The 18,382-nt window shown below is 41.5% G+C and overlaps 1 protein-coding gene and 1 long non-coding RNA gene across 2 annotated transcripts in view; one reads left to right on the forward strand and one right to left on the reverse strand.

Moving 5' to 3' along the window:
* The window catches only part of LOC121401571, a 56,831-nt gene extending 43,854 nt beyond the window's left edge, over positions 1-12,977 (reverse strand). The window contains exon 1 of the long non-coding RNA XR_005966370.1: positions 12,791-12,977. This is a non-coding gene — a long non-coding RNA (uncharacterized LOC121401571). The remainder of the gene's footprint in view (positions 1-12,790) is intronic.
* The window catches only part of plekho2.L (pleckstrin homology domain containing O2 L homeolog), a 30,232-nt gene continuing 21,224 nt past the window's right edge, over positions 9,375-18,382 (forward strand). The window contains exons 1-2 of the mRNA XM_018253276.2: positions 9,375-9,491; positions 13,026-13,172. Of these exons, the coding sequence (XP_018108765.1) occupies positions 9,483-9,491; positions 13,026-13,172 (156 nt within the window). The 5' untranslated portion in view covers positions 9,375-9,482. The remainder of the gene's footprint in view (positions 9,492-13,025; positions 13,173-18,382) is intronic.

Genomic DNA, 18,382 nt, shown 5'->3' on the forward strand with positions numbered 1-18,382 from the left:
GATTCCTGTTCCAGCGTACGATCGAACGATTTTACTTCAATGTGTGAAGACTTAGTTGTAGCAGGTCCCCATAGGCTTACATAGCACTTTGGCAGGTTTATTTTGGCAAAGTATTGAAGTCAAAGTTTTTTTAAATAGACAGTACCTAGATTATCGAATGGTCGAATATTCAAACGATTTTTACTTTGAATCGAAGTAAATTCGAAGTCGTAGTATCCTATTTGATGGTCGAAGTATCCAAAAAATTACTTTGAATTTCGAATTTTTTTACTTCGAAAATTCCCTCAAATTCACTTCAACCCTTGATAAATCTGCCACTTACAGTAAACTGTGTATTAAATCCAAGGCAGTAAAACAGATGCTATTATGCTATGAAATAAATATTTTAATATTTATTATAACTATTTTAATAATTATTATAAATATTTTGGATACTATTTTACTATTTGATGGACTCTTCCCATACTTGGATTTTGTAGATATTATGCTATGCCCTTAATTTCCTGTCCCTGGTTTGGACTCTCGCTCTCCCTAGAAACATGTCCCTTTATACGACCCTATTTTGGGAAGGCCACAAAGGCTAAGACGTAGGGCAGCAGGATATTAGGGGCGACATGTTACCCAGCTGCATCTGAATTGGGTCCTAATCACTGGGGACATGCAGGAAATTTGATTTTTAAATTTCCCATGTGCCAATCCCCAGTGTTCCATACACTATGAGGGAAGTTTGTGCATACATGCTCATGAAGGAAAGGGGAGAGTTACCCACATTAGATATTGTCTCCCAGTGTTCCAGGCTGCCTCAAGGGATTACACACAGAATTCACAGAGTCGTTATTCTTCTTTGGTAGAGCAGAAACTGCTCTTGACAGAGGCATCGTCGTCACCTGCCCAGCCCATACCAAATACCCCACCCACCACTTAACTGCTCCCAGTAAATACCAGACAACAAGTTTTGGGGATAAAAAGGTCGCAGAACCTTTTTTATTAGAATAAAGTTTTCATTTAAACGTACCATGAACAACCATTAGAATATTACTAATAGCACAATATAACATGAATGTTTGTATAACAATTTATTAACTCCTTAACAACCATGAGCCATAAGAAATTCATAAGTGCACAACACAATTAGCGATGTCAGCTGCCACATTAGCCTGACCCCCGCTTCGTCCGCCAATCGATTCCCTTACTAGGGTGTTTACTTACCCTGAGGTGCCAGGCTTGTCAGTAACCCATTGACCGTGCAACTCCACTCCTAACCAACCTGTTGTGTCTGAACTCAACTGACCCGCCACACCTCAGTATGGTCCACCTAAACTTAGAGAGGGAGGGTGGGTGCTTTCCTGTGCTGTCTAAACTAAAATGAACTGTGGGAAATTTCCTGTCCCCTTTTTTAACCTTCCCTGACGTCACTTCCCTAGAGACTCGCTGGCCAATAACCCCAGAGCAAGGAGAGGGCCTAGACGAACTCTTTCAAGCCCCTACTTCCCTACCCTCAGTTACTGATCATCAGGGTACTTTTTAGCCACCCTATATTACCACTCCTAAAAGGGTGCTATTATAGAATCTGATATGCACTGTCTACACTTTCCCCAACTTCACTGAAGGGTTTTAATTCCATTAGGGCACAAAGCTTCTTAATGAGGCCTAATACTCCCATGTGCTCTTTCCCTGTAACATAAGGGCAGGACAAACTCACTATACACTGTGAGCCTATGAAAAACACCTTCCTTCTCCAGGGCTATAGGTCACAGCTACAAGGACATCTTGAACCAGTAGGGGAATTAACCCCTTGGGTCCCCTACAGTCACATACATAGATAGCCATTACTGTATCACATGAAAAGTCAATAAAACCTGAGTGAAAATGGCCTCCTGTACACTGCTAGTGTGACTCTATCCCTGTGCCATCTAAGGGGCAGATTTGGGGCGAAGTGACTAAATGACTAATCTTCTACAGTGTTACCGTTTTCAGGGACTTCGCCGAAGGCATCACTTTGCTAGCAAAGGAGATAGACGCTAGCGGTGATTTACACTCTATCGCCAGGCGAATTTTCACTCTGGTGAATGGACGTTACTCTGCAATTTCACTAAGATGCGGATTTTACCGAACGTTACCTCTTTCGCCAAACTTGCCTTCGCCAGCTCATACCAGGTGAAGTGCACTGCATTTTAGTAAATTATCGTTGTCTGAGCGAATTTTCGCCTGGCGAAGTGTTGTGATGGCTGCGAAGCCGTCGCTGGCGAATTTTCGCTGCTTAGTATATTTACCCCAATATGCCATCATGGATTGTTCTACTGTACATGAATCTGATTTGTCGTGCCATGAAAGTCTGTATGGAAGCCTGTATGAAATGGAAAACCTAAAACATTATTTGTTCATACTCACCCACCATGCCTAACACTGAATTTGCAGTACAATCCTTATGGCGGACTTGGGTCATTATGCAGAATTTGCATTGAAGCATTTCACCAGTCAGGTGATCATTAAAGAGATGATAAACTTGAATAGGGGTCCTCAACAAAAGTATAGTGGTCACTCACCACATTAAGGAAGTGGCCCAGGTGCACCGCCCTGAACCCTCAGCACGCGGAGCGGATAAACCGAAAATTTCAATGGAGCAGGCACTCAGAATAAAGGCAATCTTCCACCAGGTTGTTCAAGCAGAGTTATAAAGATTTATTGTGTCCACAGCCTTACGCGTTTCGTGTAACACGAAACGCGTAAGGCTATGGACACAATCAATCTTTTTTACTCTGCTTGAACAACCTGGTGGAATATTGCCTTTATTCTAAGTGCCTGCTCCATTGAAATTTCCAATCATTAAAGAGAGAAATGATGCAATCGGCCATAAGATTAATAGATAAAAATATAAATGATTAAACATCTCTCTGTTCAGCACTGCAATTATAGTTATAATGTATTGACCACAAGAGGGCACTATTATACTTATTAATCGGCTCCAGTGTATGCAACATCTGAAATCATAAAGGATTGGTTAAGCACGTATGACAGTTTAGGTTAATTACCTAGACAATACTGGATGATATTTCAATAGGCATACATGCCAGAGGACAAAGGAAGAGGGGGGACGGAAGGTATTTTTAAGCAGCTTTCAGAAGTCAGCCTCTCATACTGGTTTGCCCAGGCACCCAGCAGAAATGTATAGTTTAGCTTTCACAATAACACCAAAGCTGTTCCAGAGTTAACAAAAGGATTTAAACCATAAAGTAGCCTGATGAGACACTGATTAACCACTTACCTGCCCTAGACTGTAAAAACGATCGGCTGCCTGTAAAGTACCTGAATGACTGTCAGCGTTGTGTATTCCTTGATCTATGCCATAATGTGCAAAGTCAAACAACACAATGCAAAGCAAGATCAGACAGGTAACACAAATTGGTTTTTGGGAGTAGTACAGAATACATTCTCAAATCAAGGGCATAACTACAGAGGAAGCAGAGCCGGCAGCTGCAGGGAGGGCCCAGGAGGGTTAGGGGCCCCATGATATCTAATTACTCCACTGCATCTTAATGACTGACAAATACCAATGGGCATTTGCCACCCTCTTGTTTCTACACTAAGGGGCCTATTTATCATGCTGTGTAAATCGTTGGAGAAAAACATCACTGGTGATGTTGCCCACAGCAACCCATAAGACCTTTTTCTGTTCTCTAACTTGTGGGTGACTCTTGAAATTTAATTGCTGATTGGTTGCTATGGGCAACATCACTGGTGACATTTTTCTCCAATGGTTTAAACAGCATGATAAATATGCCACTTAGTGCACTGCCCATCACATGAAGAGGTTGGGACTGGAGTTCAGTAACATCCCGAGGGTCATAGCACGCAATAGGATGTATGATCATAGGCCTGTGCAATGTATGTAACATTGGGAGGGCTCCTAAAAGCCACAGCATAGTAACAGATGTCAGGACAAAAAAACACAGGAATGGCAAATGCCCACACCCAAACTCAATGCCACCTACAAGGTAAACCACAGCTCTCTGTCATAGGGAAGAAATTAATACATCAGAGATGTACAACCTGTGCCCCCAGCTGTTAATAGAGCTTGATTTACAATTGGTGGTGGGAGGAGGGTAATCCAGGGACTCCAAATAAAGTATGAATCATGGGTTTCAAAGGGAACTGGGCTTGTGTGGATCCTGTTTTGGTCTGGAGAAAGGCACCATGCAAAGTTTGGGAGAGATGTACAATCACGTGAGCTCCAGGGTTCCTTTCCGCTTGTTGACTGGGCCCACAATCCAGAGGGCTTGGGGAGGTGTTGGGGAGGTGTTGGGGAGGTGTTGGTTGGGGTGTTGTGGGTGTGGTTAGGGCATGGCAGAGACTCACATGGAAAATAATACCTCCAGGTTGGCATCTCTGGGACTGGGACAATCTATGGTAAAATAATTATGGGAGTTTCCTTGCATTGCAATCACAAGCCATTGAATAGGAATACATGGAAAAAATCAGCAGCACACTGTTAAATTTGCAAAAGTGCTCAAATTCTGCATTTGAGCACTTTTGCAAATTTAACAGTGTGCTGCTGATTTTTTCCATGTATTGATGCGACCCAGGGACAGGATTGGGTCTTCTAGTTCAGCACCTGACACATCAACAGTGTTTGTTTGGGAGGTGAGCGCTCCATTTTTTGTGACTGATTGAATAGGAATACAGCATGCTGGATCTCTGACTGGCTCAGGAATGCTGAATTAAAGGAGAATTCAACAGTTTACCAAAAAAATCCCCTAACCCCCACCCGACATAGACTCCCCTCTCTCCTCTCCCCCCAGTATAGCTGCCCCCGGGGAAATGACCCTAACTTTATACTTACCCCTCGGTGCAGATTCAGGCATCAGAGTTCACCGCAGCCACCTTCCAGGTCTTCGTGTCTTCTTCAGGCTCTGCTGCAATTTCCGTCTATTTCAGCGCATGTGCAGTTGTCGCAAACTGGTACATGTGCATACGCCGCTTCGATGGTCTCCCACTCAGCTTATGAAGACACGGAAGATGGCTGCAGTGAACTCCGATGCCTGAATCTGCACTGAGGGGTAAGTATAAAGTTAGGGGCATTTCCCCGGGGGAGGGGCAGCTAGGCTGGGGGGGGTCTACGTGGGGTGGGGGGTAGGGTTTTTTTGGTAAACGGTTGCATTCTCCTTTAAGAGGCAGATTCTTCAGACTCCTGAAAAGAACTTCTTTTTGGTTTCCATGCCCCGAAAAAACACTAGGTCCTCATTTTTCTTTGGCACCCAATGCAAACCTCCCAACTGTTCCATTTTCTGTGGGACAGTCCAGATTTTAACAGTTCAGCCCGCAGTCGCAGGTTTGTTACTGAGATGTCCAGAGTTTCTCTTTGATCTCCTGCACTGACACCAGAAAAATATACAAATGTTCTGAAACATAATACAAAGAAGATTGTTTTTTGGCAGAGAGCCTAGAATAGTCAGCAGCTGCTCTTAGATACTTTTCTAACAATTTAATATAAGCAAAGAAACAATTGTAACTATTTAAGATAAGCCAATCTCTTGGGAGAACTGAGACTAGAAGCTTAAAGGGCAATCCAGTTTTATTAGCCAAACTGTTATAACACATAAAACATTGCACTAAAACTCCAACTTTTATAAAATGGACATGGTAATAAGGGAGTGTGGTCATAAAATGGGCATGGCCAAAAAATTCCACCTACCTTTCCTACACATCTGTCTGCCTGCAGGCCTTCCCTCCTGCACAGCTCACAGGGGCGGGGCCACCTTCACTTCCTGCACAACTCCTCCCTACAGGAACCAGACACAGCATATAAATGGAACCCTAGCAGGGCCCAGAGGGGGGGAGGTATCTCCATCCTCCCTGTGAAAACCATGGAGCTTCTTATAGTCTTATGCCACTCTAATACATCATTCCCTATCTAAAGGGAAGTACAGCATTAAAGAAAAGCAGGTGCTAGCATACATTTAAAATATAATTTTCAAGTTTCATTTCATGATCTTATTTATTAAATCCTATACGTGGTTTCAGTGCATTTGTAAGATAGTGCCTCTTTAAGTCACGATGGGCCAAAAGAAGCTGCAAATAATTATTGTAATGGAAAAATATGTGATTAATTATGGTGGACTGAGTCACAGATCAAATGCGTTAATGTGAGTTCCGTCTATAGAACTTTGTCAAATGGTTTTTTTTGGCCTAATGGAACTAGAGCTTAAACAAGCCTATGAGAACACATTTTAAATGGAGATGCATTATCATACATAAAAAAAGGTTGAATACCTAACCAAGCACACTTTATTAGGGTATTCTTGGGACATGGTGCTGCTATTCCACCCTAGTAAATAAAGGACCTTAAAGGAACAGTAACACCAAAAAATGAAAGTGTTTTAAAGTAATGTAAATATAATGTAGTGTTGCCTTGCACTGGTAAAACTGATGTGTTTGCTTCAGGTAGACTATTATAGTTGATATAAAAAGCGGCTGTGTAGCCATGGGGGCAGCCATTCAAAGCTGGTAAAAGGAGAAAAGGCACAGGATACACAGCTGATAACAGATAAGCTCTGTAGTATACAATGGGATTCTTCAGAATGTATCTGTTATCTACTGTGCATCCTGTGCTTAAATGGCTGCCCATTGCAAACACACCAGTTTTACCAGTGCAGGGCAACAGTACACTATATTGTCATTCATTTAAACCATTTTCATTTTTTGATGTTAATGTTCTTTTAAAGTTTGGTTCTTAAAAGTACCAGTAGAAAGCTCTTTACTGCCTCTGGTGCCACCTGAAGCAAGGTTCTCAACTTGAGTAATGCCCAGTATGTATTAACTATCAATTTTAATTATTAATGGGAAATTCTGCCTAAGATACCTTAATTTCTGCTACACTCACGGCTTCACAGAAGTGCAGCCCCTTGAGTGAATAACATTCTGCTGTTTGACAATTTCATAGGAACACCATGGCTCATCTTCCCCTAAACAATTTAAGACATCAACAGGGAATAATCCATCATTTCTAATCAGACCGTACCCCAAATAAACGAATGTGTGCTGGGGCAAGATGCATCATATAGCCTTGTTAATAGGGGAGGAGGGGTTTCTTTATATAAAGGGATTCTCAGTGGTCTACTGCTTTGTTTTGATTTTAAATTAAGAGAACAGGAACTAGAGAAAACAAGCAGTGGAGTAATTCAATTTCTATCTCTCTCTATATTCTATTAGTGGTAGAGGGCAATGAAATTATATTACTGGAAATTCTAGGGAACCCTGGCCACTAAAGTCTGGACTGAGATATAAATATAATTTCAAGTACACAGAGGCCCAAACAATCCTCCGCCAGTACAATAAATAGTCAGTCTCTACGGCATCTTACAGCCACCACTATGGCATTTGCCAGAATTCATCAGACTTCACTTTTGCTGCATTGGTGGATTGAATCAGAGATTTGAGAACTTTGCAGTGGTGTTTTATACTTTGTACTTGAGCTTGCTCTGCACTGTTACATTCAGTAGAAAGCTTTGATCCAGAGCAGTCAACTGCAATACAATGTAAGAGTAAGGTTGTAGCTTTCCACTGCGGAAATATATTGCTCAGTGGTAGTACAGTTAGAGGATGGCTATGTACTTGGGCAACATATTATTCTGCACATTGTTCTGTTACATTGAGGGGAAGGCTTTGCATTGAAGCATTATATTGTTCTGTACTGTTATAGTGAGGACATGGATTTGTACTGGAGCAGTATTGCAGGGCACTGTATTAGTCAGAACGTGGATTTGAACTGGAGCAGTATTTTGCTCTGTGCTATTACCAGTAGAAGATGGCTTTGTACCTGGGCAGTTTATTGTTTTGCACTGTTACAGGGAGGGCTTTGCACTGGAGAACAATATTGTTCTGTACTATTAGTGGCATATTTACTATGCTGTGTAAATGGCAAGATAATATATCAACTACAAGAGGTCCTCTGCACCCATTATCAATATATTTAAGACAGCGACATTTTGTGCATACTGCTACTAAAAAATGCCTTACCCTTTAAACAACACAGGGATTGTTTGTCCATATATTGCAATATATTTAAGCTGGCCAACTACGTCAAAGTCATCCCATATCCATGGCCAGATATAGGATGACTTTGACGTAGTTGGCCAGCTTAAATATATTGCAATATATGGACAAACAATCCCTGTTTTGTTTAAAGGGTAAGGCATTTTTCAGTAGCAGTATGCACAAAATGTCACTGTCTTAAATATATTGATAATGGGTTGAGTGCAGAGGACTCTTGTAGTTGACTATATGTATTTTGTGGTCACACCCTCATTGCACCCCCGCCTAATGGTTTTAAAAAATAGTGGTGAGCACAACTTTCCCTTGTTTGTTAAAGATAATACATCTCACATTGCCAGGCTTCAACATGTAAAAATGGCATAAAATATTTACGTGCTTTTTCTTAGAGTGACTCCCGCCTGAAGCAATGTAAAATGACAGCGGCAAATCTTGTGTTCACATGCAGTATATACGGCAATGCTCTGTTACAGTTAGGATACGGCTTTGCAAAAGGGGCAGTATATACGGCAATGCTCTGTTACAGTTAGGATACAGCTTTGCAAAGGAGCAATATATACAGCAATGCTCTGTTACAGTTGGGATACGGCTTTGCAAAGGAGCAGTATATACAGCAATGCTCTGTTACACTTGGGATACGGCTTTGCAAAGGAGCAGTATATACAGTAGGGATGCACCGAATCCACTATTTTGTATTCGCCCGAACCCCGAATCCTTTGCAAAAGATTTGGCCGAATACCAAACCGAATCCTAATTTGCATATGCAAATTAGGGGTGGGAAGGGGAAAAATTTTTTACTTTTACCTAGTTTTGCATATGCAAATTAGGATTCGGATTCGGTTCGGCCGGGAAGAAGGATTCTGCTGAATCTGAATCCTGCTGAAAAAGGCCGAATCCTGGCCGAATCCCGAACCGAATCCTGGATTCGGTTCATCCCTAATATACAGCAATGCTCTGTTACAGTTGGGATACGGCTTTGCAAAAGAGCAGTTTATACAGCAATGCTCTGTTACAGTTAGTATACGGCTTTGCAAAGGGGTAGTAGTATATACAGCAGTGCTCTATTACAGTTAGGCTTTACACCAGAGTAATACATGCTATGCACTGCTAAAGTTACTATATGGTTTTTTTTCAGAGCACCAAAGTAGTATATTGCAATGCACTTTCAGTTCACTGAGTCAACCCCAGCTTAACCACCGGAAACATAACTTTTTCAGTATAGGTTTGCTTGCAGCAGAGAAAGAGGAATAAAGCAGAGGGAGGAGAGCTGAGCTTGGAAGGTTCCTCTTGCCGAGCCTGTCAGGGCCCAAGGTCCAGTGTGGGTGGGTGGGTGGGGTGTGCAGGGAAGGGGGTGCATGGAGGAGGACATCTGGCTTCCCTTCCTGTAAAGAAGGCTCTGGGCAGGGACAGCGTATCCCGGACACAGGCTGACCATGGAAGATGTAAGTTACATACCAGCCAACCTTCACATCTAACGTTCTGGTACCTGGATGCTTAGATTCGCATGATAGAAGTAGTGTGGGGTGGGGGGAAAGGGGTAAAGTTAACCTTTTCATTGCCTCACAGGCCTGCAATGCATCTTACAATGCTCCAGCAATAAGGGTGTTTAATTCTCATAAGATATTCAATGTAGGCAGTACCTTATCTGCTGTACTTTATTAGAATTTAACCCAGCTGTAGGTTTCTGTTATCTTTGATATTGTTATTGTAAATCAGTTCTCTTTAACCTGTGGCTCTCCTGATGCTGCTGAACTACAACTTCCAGCATTATAGTTCAGCAACAAAAAAAGCTAAGAAGATAACTATAGCGATAGCTAGCTCTCAGTTGTGGGCTTGACTATAACAAATGCACTACTCACTCTAGGAGCCCCCAAAATGCAATTTCTTTACAATTAGGAGGTCTCTGTGCGGGAGGGGTTAATGCACCAGCAGCTGTGTGTCAAGCTGTTGTAGGTTTTCCTGGGTTGCCAAGATTTGAGCTCTGTAATCATAAATGTTTTGTAGCTGATTAAAAGTTTCCATCTCTGCCCTTGAAGTGGAACGTAACATTTTAACCCGTTCACTGCTGCACTGCAATCGACATGTACATTGTGAATGACGGGTTTCACTCAGATCTTGAAGCAGCAAATACAGTGAAAGTGAAATGCCTGTACAATGTAGCTAGACTTATAGCAACTCCTTATACCCCTCCTGCTTTCCGTTAAATTTAACCCTTCTTTGTGCTGTATCTGGAGTAAATTAGGGGACATTTAACTGCCAGTGCTCCTCCCCATGCTCCATATGACCCGCTCACAAATATTCTCTAGCTAATCTTTTTATTTACATACTACTAGATGCTCTGTTGCATCATAGCACTTCTGAGACTTCTGAGACACTTCGGAGAATTCACAAAAGTGGAAATAGCTCAAAAGTGGAGTAAAATATTTGTTTAAGGCAGAAAATCAGCTAATAGCAAACTTCTGAATTCCGGCTTCAGGTTTTTTACTCCACCCTACACCAAAAAAAAATTTTATGGCAAGAAACTGAATAAAAAAGGGATTGTTTATAGAGGTCCTAGAGCACTAAAGAGCTCGTTCACTAAACATTTGTGTCCAGGCTACAGCACTGGAGAGAGCACTGGAGTTCTGCTGAATGCCAGTAGCTCTGTATTAAATGGAAGGAGAACAAACTTTTGCTTTTCATTGTGGTGTCAAAAAATGGTAAAGGCGTACCAAAAACGTACATCAAATTGTTTAAGGGATCGTTTGCCTTCCAACACTTTTTTCAGTTCAGTTGGTTTCAGATAGTTCACCAGACTTTTTCCAATTACTTTCTATTTTCTATGTATGACTGTTTTTCTAATATTGAAGTGTAAAGTCTAATTTTTTACCTTTCTAAAGCAGCTCTGTGGGGGGGGGTCGCAGACTCTCTAAACTGTTCTAAATTGATACATGTAGTTGATACATTTCTTATCTTTGTCCCTGAGTTTCATTACAGGCAGCTGTTAGAATTGATACAATAGTTGCTAATACTCCAGAGATGCCGCTGAGAAATGTATCAACTATATGTTGCAAAATTGTAACAGTTTAGAATCCGCACCTGAATTACTGAGCTGCCGTCAAACACCAGAGACACAAACATTAAACTTTAAGGGTCAGGCCACAAGAGCAGATTCGGGGAGATTAGTTGCCCCAGCGACAAATCTCTTCTTCAGGGCTACAATATCCCCGAACTGCCTTCCCCCTGCCCTCCGCCGGCTAAAATGAAAAACGACTGGGGGAAGGCACACGCAACGCTTTGTTTTCCGAAGTCGCCCGAAGTTGCCTCACGAGGAAACTTCGGGCGACTTCGGAAAACGAAGCGCCGCGTGTTTGGGAAGATTGTCGTCCCGAGACGAGGAGATTTGTCGTTGGGGCGACTAATCGCCCCGAGTCTGCTCATGTGGCCAGACCCTTAACTTAGATTTTGGGGGGGAGGGAAATGGAAAGTAATTGAAAAAGTCTTTATTTCTGGAGAACAATCTGAAAACAACTGAACTGAAAAAGTGTTTGGAAGGTGAACAACCCCTTTAAAGGTAACTGGCACCCCATATTCATAAAAGTAATGGCAATTTGTTGCACTCACCTGTGGCAGATAGGACCAACATAAGGGTTTTACCTTGCTATAGGTATAATGGTTTAGCAATGTTACGATTATAAACTCGAAGCTAACAACCAGGCTTCTCCATCTATGGGCTCACAGGCCAGATGTGGCCTTTCTAAAGATTTTTTTATGGCCCACAAACTGTTTAAGAGCTCTAACAATGTCTTTGGATGGCATCATTTTATTAAAATCTGACTCCCACATATAGTATTAAAATAATCGCCATACTATATGGTAATAGCAGAACTGTAACTGCTGTTGCAATATGTATTTAAGATCTAGTTAGTAACTGTTAGCTATATTTTAGGGTCCCCTTACAATAGTAATTTAATCTATATCAGTAGTGCTTGGGGGTGGCTGATGCCTGAGGCAGACCAAATTCAAAACCAAAGTGCAACCGTGCTGTCTAAGGAAGAGACTAAATTCCAGTTAAAGAGGTAGTTCACCTTTAATTTATCTTTTTTAGTATAATGTAGACAGTGATACACTGATACAAGCTGCAAATGGTCTTTGTTGGATTCCCAAACTGTACTGTATATCATACACCTAGGTTATACAATTATAATATTTGTAGTTGTTTCTGATATATAGTAATTTAGATTGCTAAAAGCAGACTTCCGGCATGACAGCTCCCTTTGAAGGTCAGAGTGTCATTGACCCAAACAGTCTATACACTTCCTGTCTAGTAATTTAACCCTAGGTTTGCTGACTTTCAGAGACAGCTGCTGAGCCGAAAGGCTGATATTGGCAGCGTAAAACTGCAAATATCTTAGGAGACCCATAGAATTGAAAATTAGCAATTAAAAGCAAACGTGCTCAGAGAAGCACTCTCAATGAATCTTTTGGGGTTTAGGTTCCCTTTATACTACTTGCAAATCTATCACTTCTCTGTTTATATCTGTAAGTGCACAAAACACAAGCTGCATAGCAGAAACAATCCCACTCTCAAATACTTTACAGACATGGTAGCGATGGAAAGATTTCTTAACAATAACCGATTACACAAAACTCAAATATTTACTTATTTAAAAGTGTTATCATAATCCTATCTGTTTTGCTTGCCTGTTATAACATAATGTGTAATATTTGCTGGCTGAGCAAGAGGGAAATGTTTTCCTACCTGCTGGTTTCCAGTGCTTGTATGGGATCTGGAATGGACTGGCCAACACCATTTCATCATTGAATTTTTTAGAAAAAGAGAAATCCATGGGGTGCAATGTTCTCTTTGAACATAAACATTACTTTGCAGCACATGGGGCAAGTGCCCAGCTTATACCCACCTAATGTCAGGTCTAGTTGTGATCCAGTACATCAGACTGAGCTGTTAATCTCTCTGCCTGTATTTTTGTCATTAGGGTGAGAAGGAGAGTGGTGACAACATTCCTGGGCTGGTGGTGACATATAAAGCTGGATGGCTGAAGAAAAGCAGTGGGTTGCTGGGACTTTGGAAAGATCGTCACATTGTGCTTCTAAAAACTCAGCTGTTGCTGTGTGAGAGTGAGGTAAGGTACCCCACAAACCCCTGGGTTAAAACAGGCCCTTGTTTTCTCTCTCCTTTGACCCGAGAAGCCATTTCAATGAGAATTCAGAATGGAAGCAGATAATATATCAGCAGAGTGTTAGGGTAAGGCCACACTGGGCGTTTTGGGGAGATTTGGTCGTCTGGCGACTAATCGCCTCGTCTTTGCGGCGACCAATCTCCCCAAACGCCTTCCCTGACTCTGCGCCGGCTAAAATGAAAAACCGTTGGCACTAATCACATGCGGCGATTCGTTTTCCGAAGTCGCCCGAAGTTGCCTCACGAGGACACTTCGGAAAACAAATCGCCGCATGTGATTAGCGCCGGCGTTTTTTTTCATTTTAGCCATTTGGGGAGATTGGTCAACGCAAAGACGAAGTGATTAGTCGCCAGTCGATCATGCCCAGTGTGGCCTAACCCTTAATATGGGTAGATAACCTATGGCACGCTATACAGAACTATAGCTCTCATCACCTGTGTGAGTGCCTTGTGCTCTGACTCAGAGCAATAGCAAAAAACCCTCAGTTCTCATTTAAAACTGGGTACAGGAATGGGAACTATTATCTAGAATGCTTTGAAAACTGAGGTTTTGCTGATAAAGGATCTTTCTGTAATTTGGAGCACCATGGCTTAATCTATTAAAAAAAAATGCTCAGATTGAGATTTGAGTTTTTAAAATGTTAGTATTTGAGATTATTTAGGTCTTTGTTCTGCAGCTCCCCATTTAAGCAGCTATCTGGTTGCTATGGTCCAAGTTACCCTAGCGACCAGATAGTGGAGAGGGCCCGAATAGAAAAACTAGTACAGGTATGGGACATGTTATCCAGAATGCTTGGGACCTGGGGTTTTCTGGATAACGGATCTTTCCGTAACTTGGATCTTCATACCTTAATTATACTAGAAAATCATGTAAACATGAAATAAACCCAATAGGCTGTTTTTGCTTCCAGTAAGGATTAATTAAATCTTTATATCTTGGATCAAGTACAAGCAACTGTTTTATTATTAAAGAGAAAAAGGAAATCATTTTTAAAAATTTGGATTACTTGGATAAAATGGAGTCTATGGGAGGCAGCCTTTCCGTGATTCAGAGCTTTCTGGATAACGGGTTTCCGGATAACGAATCTCGTAACTGTAATACAGTTAAACAATAACTATAACATTGTAGCCTGATAGAGCAATAGTTTTTTGACTGTGGGGGCCAATGACATTAAAGGGATACTGTCATGGGAAAAAAAAAATTTTCAAAATGAATCAGTTAATAGTGCTGCTCCAGCAGAATTCTGCACTGAAATCCATTTCTCAAAAGAGCAAACAGATTTTTTTATATTCAATTTTGAAATCTGACATGGGGCTAGACATTTTGTCAATTTCCCAGCTGCCTCAAGTCATGTGACTTGTGCTCTGATAAACTTCAATCACTCTTTACTGCTGTACTGCAAGTTGTAGAGATCTCACCCCTCCCTTTCCCCCCCCCAGCAGCCTAACTACAGAACAATGGGAAGGTAACCAGATAGCAGCTCCCTAACACAAGATAACACCCGGCTGTCAGATCTAAGAACAACACTCAATAGTAAAAACCCATGTCCCACTGAGACTCCTTCAGTTACATTGAGAAGGAAAAACAGCAGCCTGCCAGAAAGCATTTCTCTCCTAAAGTGCAGGCACAAGTCACATGACTGGGGCAGCTGGGAAACTGACAAAATGTCTAGCCCCATGTCAGATTTCAAAATTGAATATAAAAAAATCTGTTTGCTCTTTTGAGAAATGGATTTCAGCGCAGAATTCTGCTGGAGTAGCACTATTAACTGATGTGTTTTGAAAAAAACATGTTTTCCGATGACAGGATCCCTTTAAGAAAGAGGCAAAACAGGAAGGCAAATAATGAAAACAAATTAGAACACTTAAAGGGCCAGATTCAGTTCAGTGAGAGAAAGGTTTTATCACATTAAAAATCACAGATGAGATTCCATTTGAGATGCAATTCAATTCAGAAACACGCTCACAGTTTATCGCGTGAAAACTCTATCGAAGTCTATGGGAAAAAACTGGAAATGAATTTGGAGAAACGAATTAAATAAATTCCATGAGATTTCACATGATAAACCATGAGATAACTTTTTCTCCCTGAATTGAATCTGACCCAAAAAATGAAACTACTACAACTAAAAAGTGGCTAAGAATAAGACATTCTATAAGTTTTAATTATATAGAGGAAAAACATTGCTGTATTTCTGAGCTTTCTGGATAATTTGAGCATTTAGCTTGTGTTCAACCAAACATAAGTAGGTAACCATGTTTTCTCTTATTGATCTTTCCATTTTCTGGTGTCTTCCCTATTTGCAGCTTTCTCTTCTGCTCTCTATTTATGGGGTGTTGCACTTATCTCTTTTCCTTCTGCTATCACCTTGTGCCTTGTTTTCACTTCTTGGTTTCTATTAGATTAGTAGAGCATCCCAATCACATATTTGTGTTTGTGTTTGTGAGGCATGGTACTGTATACAGACTCTAGGACCTGGATTTATCCCTTTGCTTTAATTATGAGATATTCAGTGATTTGAGATAAAATATGTTAAGTCTTCTGTAGTACAATTAACATAATGATACAGATAACAAGCACCTGTTTTAATGTTGTGCTATTTCTTTAACATGAATCACATTGCTGTGACAAGTGAACAAAGATTTAGTATGTCAACCTGGCAGCCATCCAGCTGGGGCTAAAGTGACAACTCCCAGCATCTTCCAACAACATCTGGCTTGTAATGGCAGCTCAGCAACATCTGGAGGGCTGCAGGGTGGGGACTGGCCTAGAACCGATAAAGCAGACAAATTCACCATCCAGCTTTAATTTACTATCACCGTATAAAGGCCATGTATTTTATATCCGGAGGCAGAAGAGATTATCCAGAACACACTGGCAGGTCGGAAGATCTCTTAAAGGGGGTTGTTCACCTTTCAAATGCTTTTCCAGTTGAGTTAGTTTTCAGATTGTTCCCCAAAAATAAAGACTTATTTTTTTATTTTTTCCAAAATCTAAGTTTAAAGTTGAATGTTCCTGTCTCTGGTGTTTGAGTCTGGCAGCTCAGTGATTCAGGTGCAGATTCTGAACAGTTACAATTGTGCAACATTTAGTTGATACATTTCTCAGCAGCATCTCTGGAGTATTAGCAACTATTGTGTCAATTCTAACAGCTGCATGTAGTGATGTGCAGGTCGGGATTTCCCCAACCCGCAAGCGCCCGCCCTCCCTCCACCAGCGCCCGCCCAAGCGGAACTTCCGGGTTCCTTTTATAGACCTGCGCCAAATCCTCCCTGCCAATGACGATCACAAAAGGGGCAGGGTACAGTGTCTATAAAAGAAGAACCCGGAAGTCAGAAACCAGCATTTGACGGTGTCAGACGGGGAGAGCAGGAGAAGAGCTCAACCCGCACTCGTTCGCCACCTGCTAAGAAGAGTGCGAGGTCGGCCTGAACCCGCCTGACTCTCGGGTATTGGGCTGGTTCTACTCAGCGGGACAAAGATAACAATGTATCAATTTAGAACAGTTTAGAGAGTCAGCGATCCCCTCCCAGAGGGTGAAAAATGAGACTTACACTTCAATATTAGGAAAAAAAATCGCACATAGAAAATATAAAGGAATTGGAAAAAGTCTTTATTTCTGGTGCATAATCTGAAACCAGTTGAACTGAAAACAGTGTTGGAAGGTGAACAACCCCTTTAACACCCTGAGGGAAAACCGTACATTTCTGCACAGAACATTTTAGTCTAAAATGAGAAATTGTGCACTTCAGCACCATTTAAAGGGGAAGTTCATAGAATAATCATATGAAATGGCCAGTGTTAGGCTAGGTCAGTTTGCCTCTTTGTGTGTTGTGAGTTTCATTGTTTGCTTTTATTATTCTTCAATATGGATTTTTAAAATCCGGCTTGTGACAGATCTTAGACATGAGAAAGCAGATTTATTGTAGATATTAATTATCAATATTATATTTTCTTTCTGTTCAGACCTTTTACATTCTTCCCACAGTGTACAGTTGAAATGCCAGTTAATAGAAACTGAGATTAAAATGCAATTGTGGTATTGCCATCTCCAAAGCTCGATATCCTCAGGATGGTACTTGAATATAGTGTGATATTTAGAATACTACCCTCAGGTAACAGAGTCTTTACCTCTCCCAAAATAAAATTCAGTAGGGTTTTTAGCCATGTCCACACTACACTCACCTTTAAAGGGGCCTTGTCACCTTAAAGGAGAAGGAAAGCATTGCAGCACTTGGGGGTGCCAAATGTTAGTCACCCCCAAGTGATTGCAGTTACTTACCTGAAACCCTGGGCCGGTGCTCCTATCTGCACAAAAATACAGAGGCCCGGGGTTATACCAGTGAGCACCATGGAGTGATCCACTTCCGTCTTCTTCTGTCTTCAAATTTCCCGGGGCAGACGCATGCTCAGTTGAACGAAATAGGCGACTTTTTCGTTAAAGTTTGGCTTTTCGTTCTACTGCATATGCGCAGCCACGTGAAGGAGGAGGACGGAAGGCGATCGCTCCGTGGTGCTCACTGTTATAACCCAGGGCTGGTGCAGTTTTCTGCTGATAGGAGCACCGGCCCGAGGTTTCAGGTAAGTAACTACAATTACTTGAGGGTGCCTATGCAAGCCTTTCCTTCTCCTTTAAGAAATAATTCCAAATCCTATTTTATGTTGTTAGTCAACCAAAATAAACTTTACTTACACTATAAAAATTATTTAAAATTAGATTTTATGGAATTCATAATCATAGCAAGCAGGCAGCAGCCATTTTGTGAACATTGTTATTAAGGCAAGCTTTGCATCATGCCAAAATCTTGTTTATGTGCCAGAATGGGGGGGGGGGAGACCTGCAGTGGGGTGATGGAAAGGGTGTGCCTTGTGGTGCTATGCATGAACATCTCTATCTCTCACAAGTCCAAGGCACCTGCTGCTGTGCCAAGGGGAATGTTTTGGAAAAAGAGACATTGCTTCGAGAGCCAGGAAAATCTCATAACATTGCTATAGAGCATGACTGCATGAGATTAGCTGCCTGGCCCCTCTCAGTTATTTAATAACAGGGCAGCTGTTTGGAACTGACCCACAGCACTGAAGCTCATGCATGTAGCTCTATACAGATGCTGGTTGTTTGTTTCATGCACCTCTTGCGGCTGGCCACAAGAACA

Source organism: Xenopus laevis, chromosome 3L (assembly GCF_017654675.1).
Source record: "Xenopus laevis strain J_2021 chromosome 3L, Xenopus_laevis_v10.1, whole genome shotgun sequence".
NCBI classification, from domain to species: Eukaryota; Metazoa; Chordata; class Amphibia; order Anura; family Pipidae; genus Xenopus; species Xenopus laevis.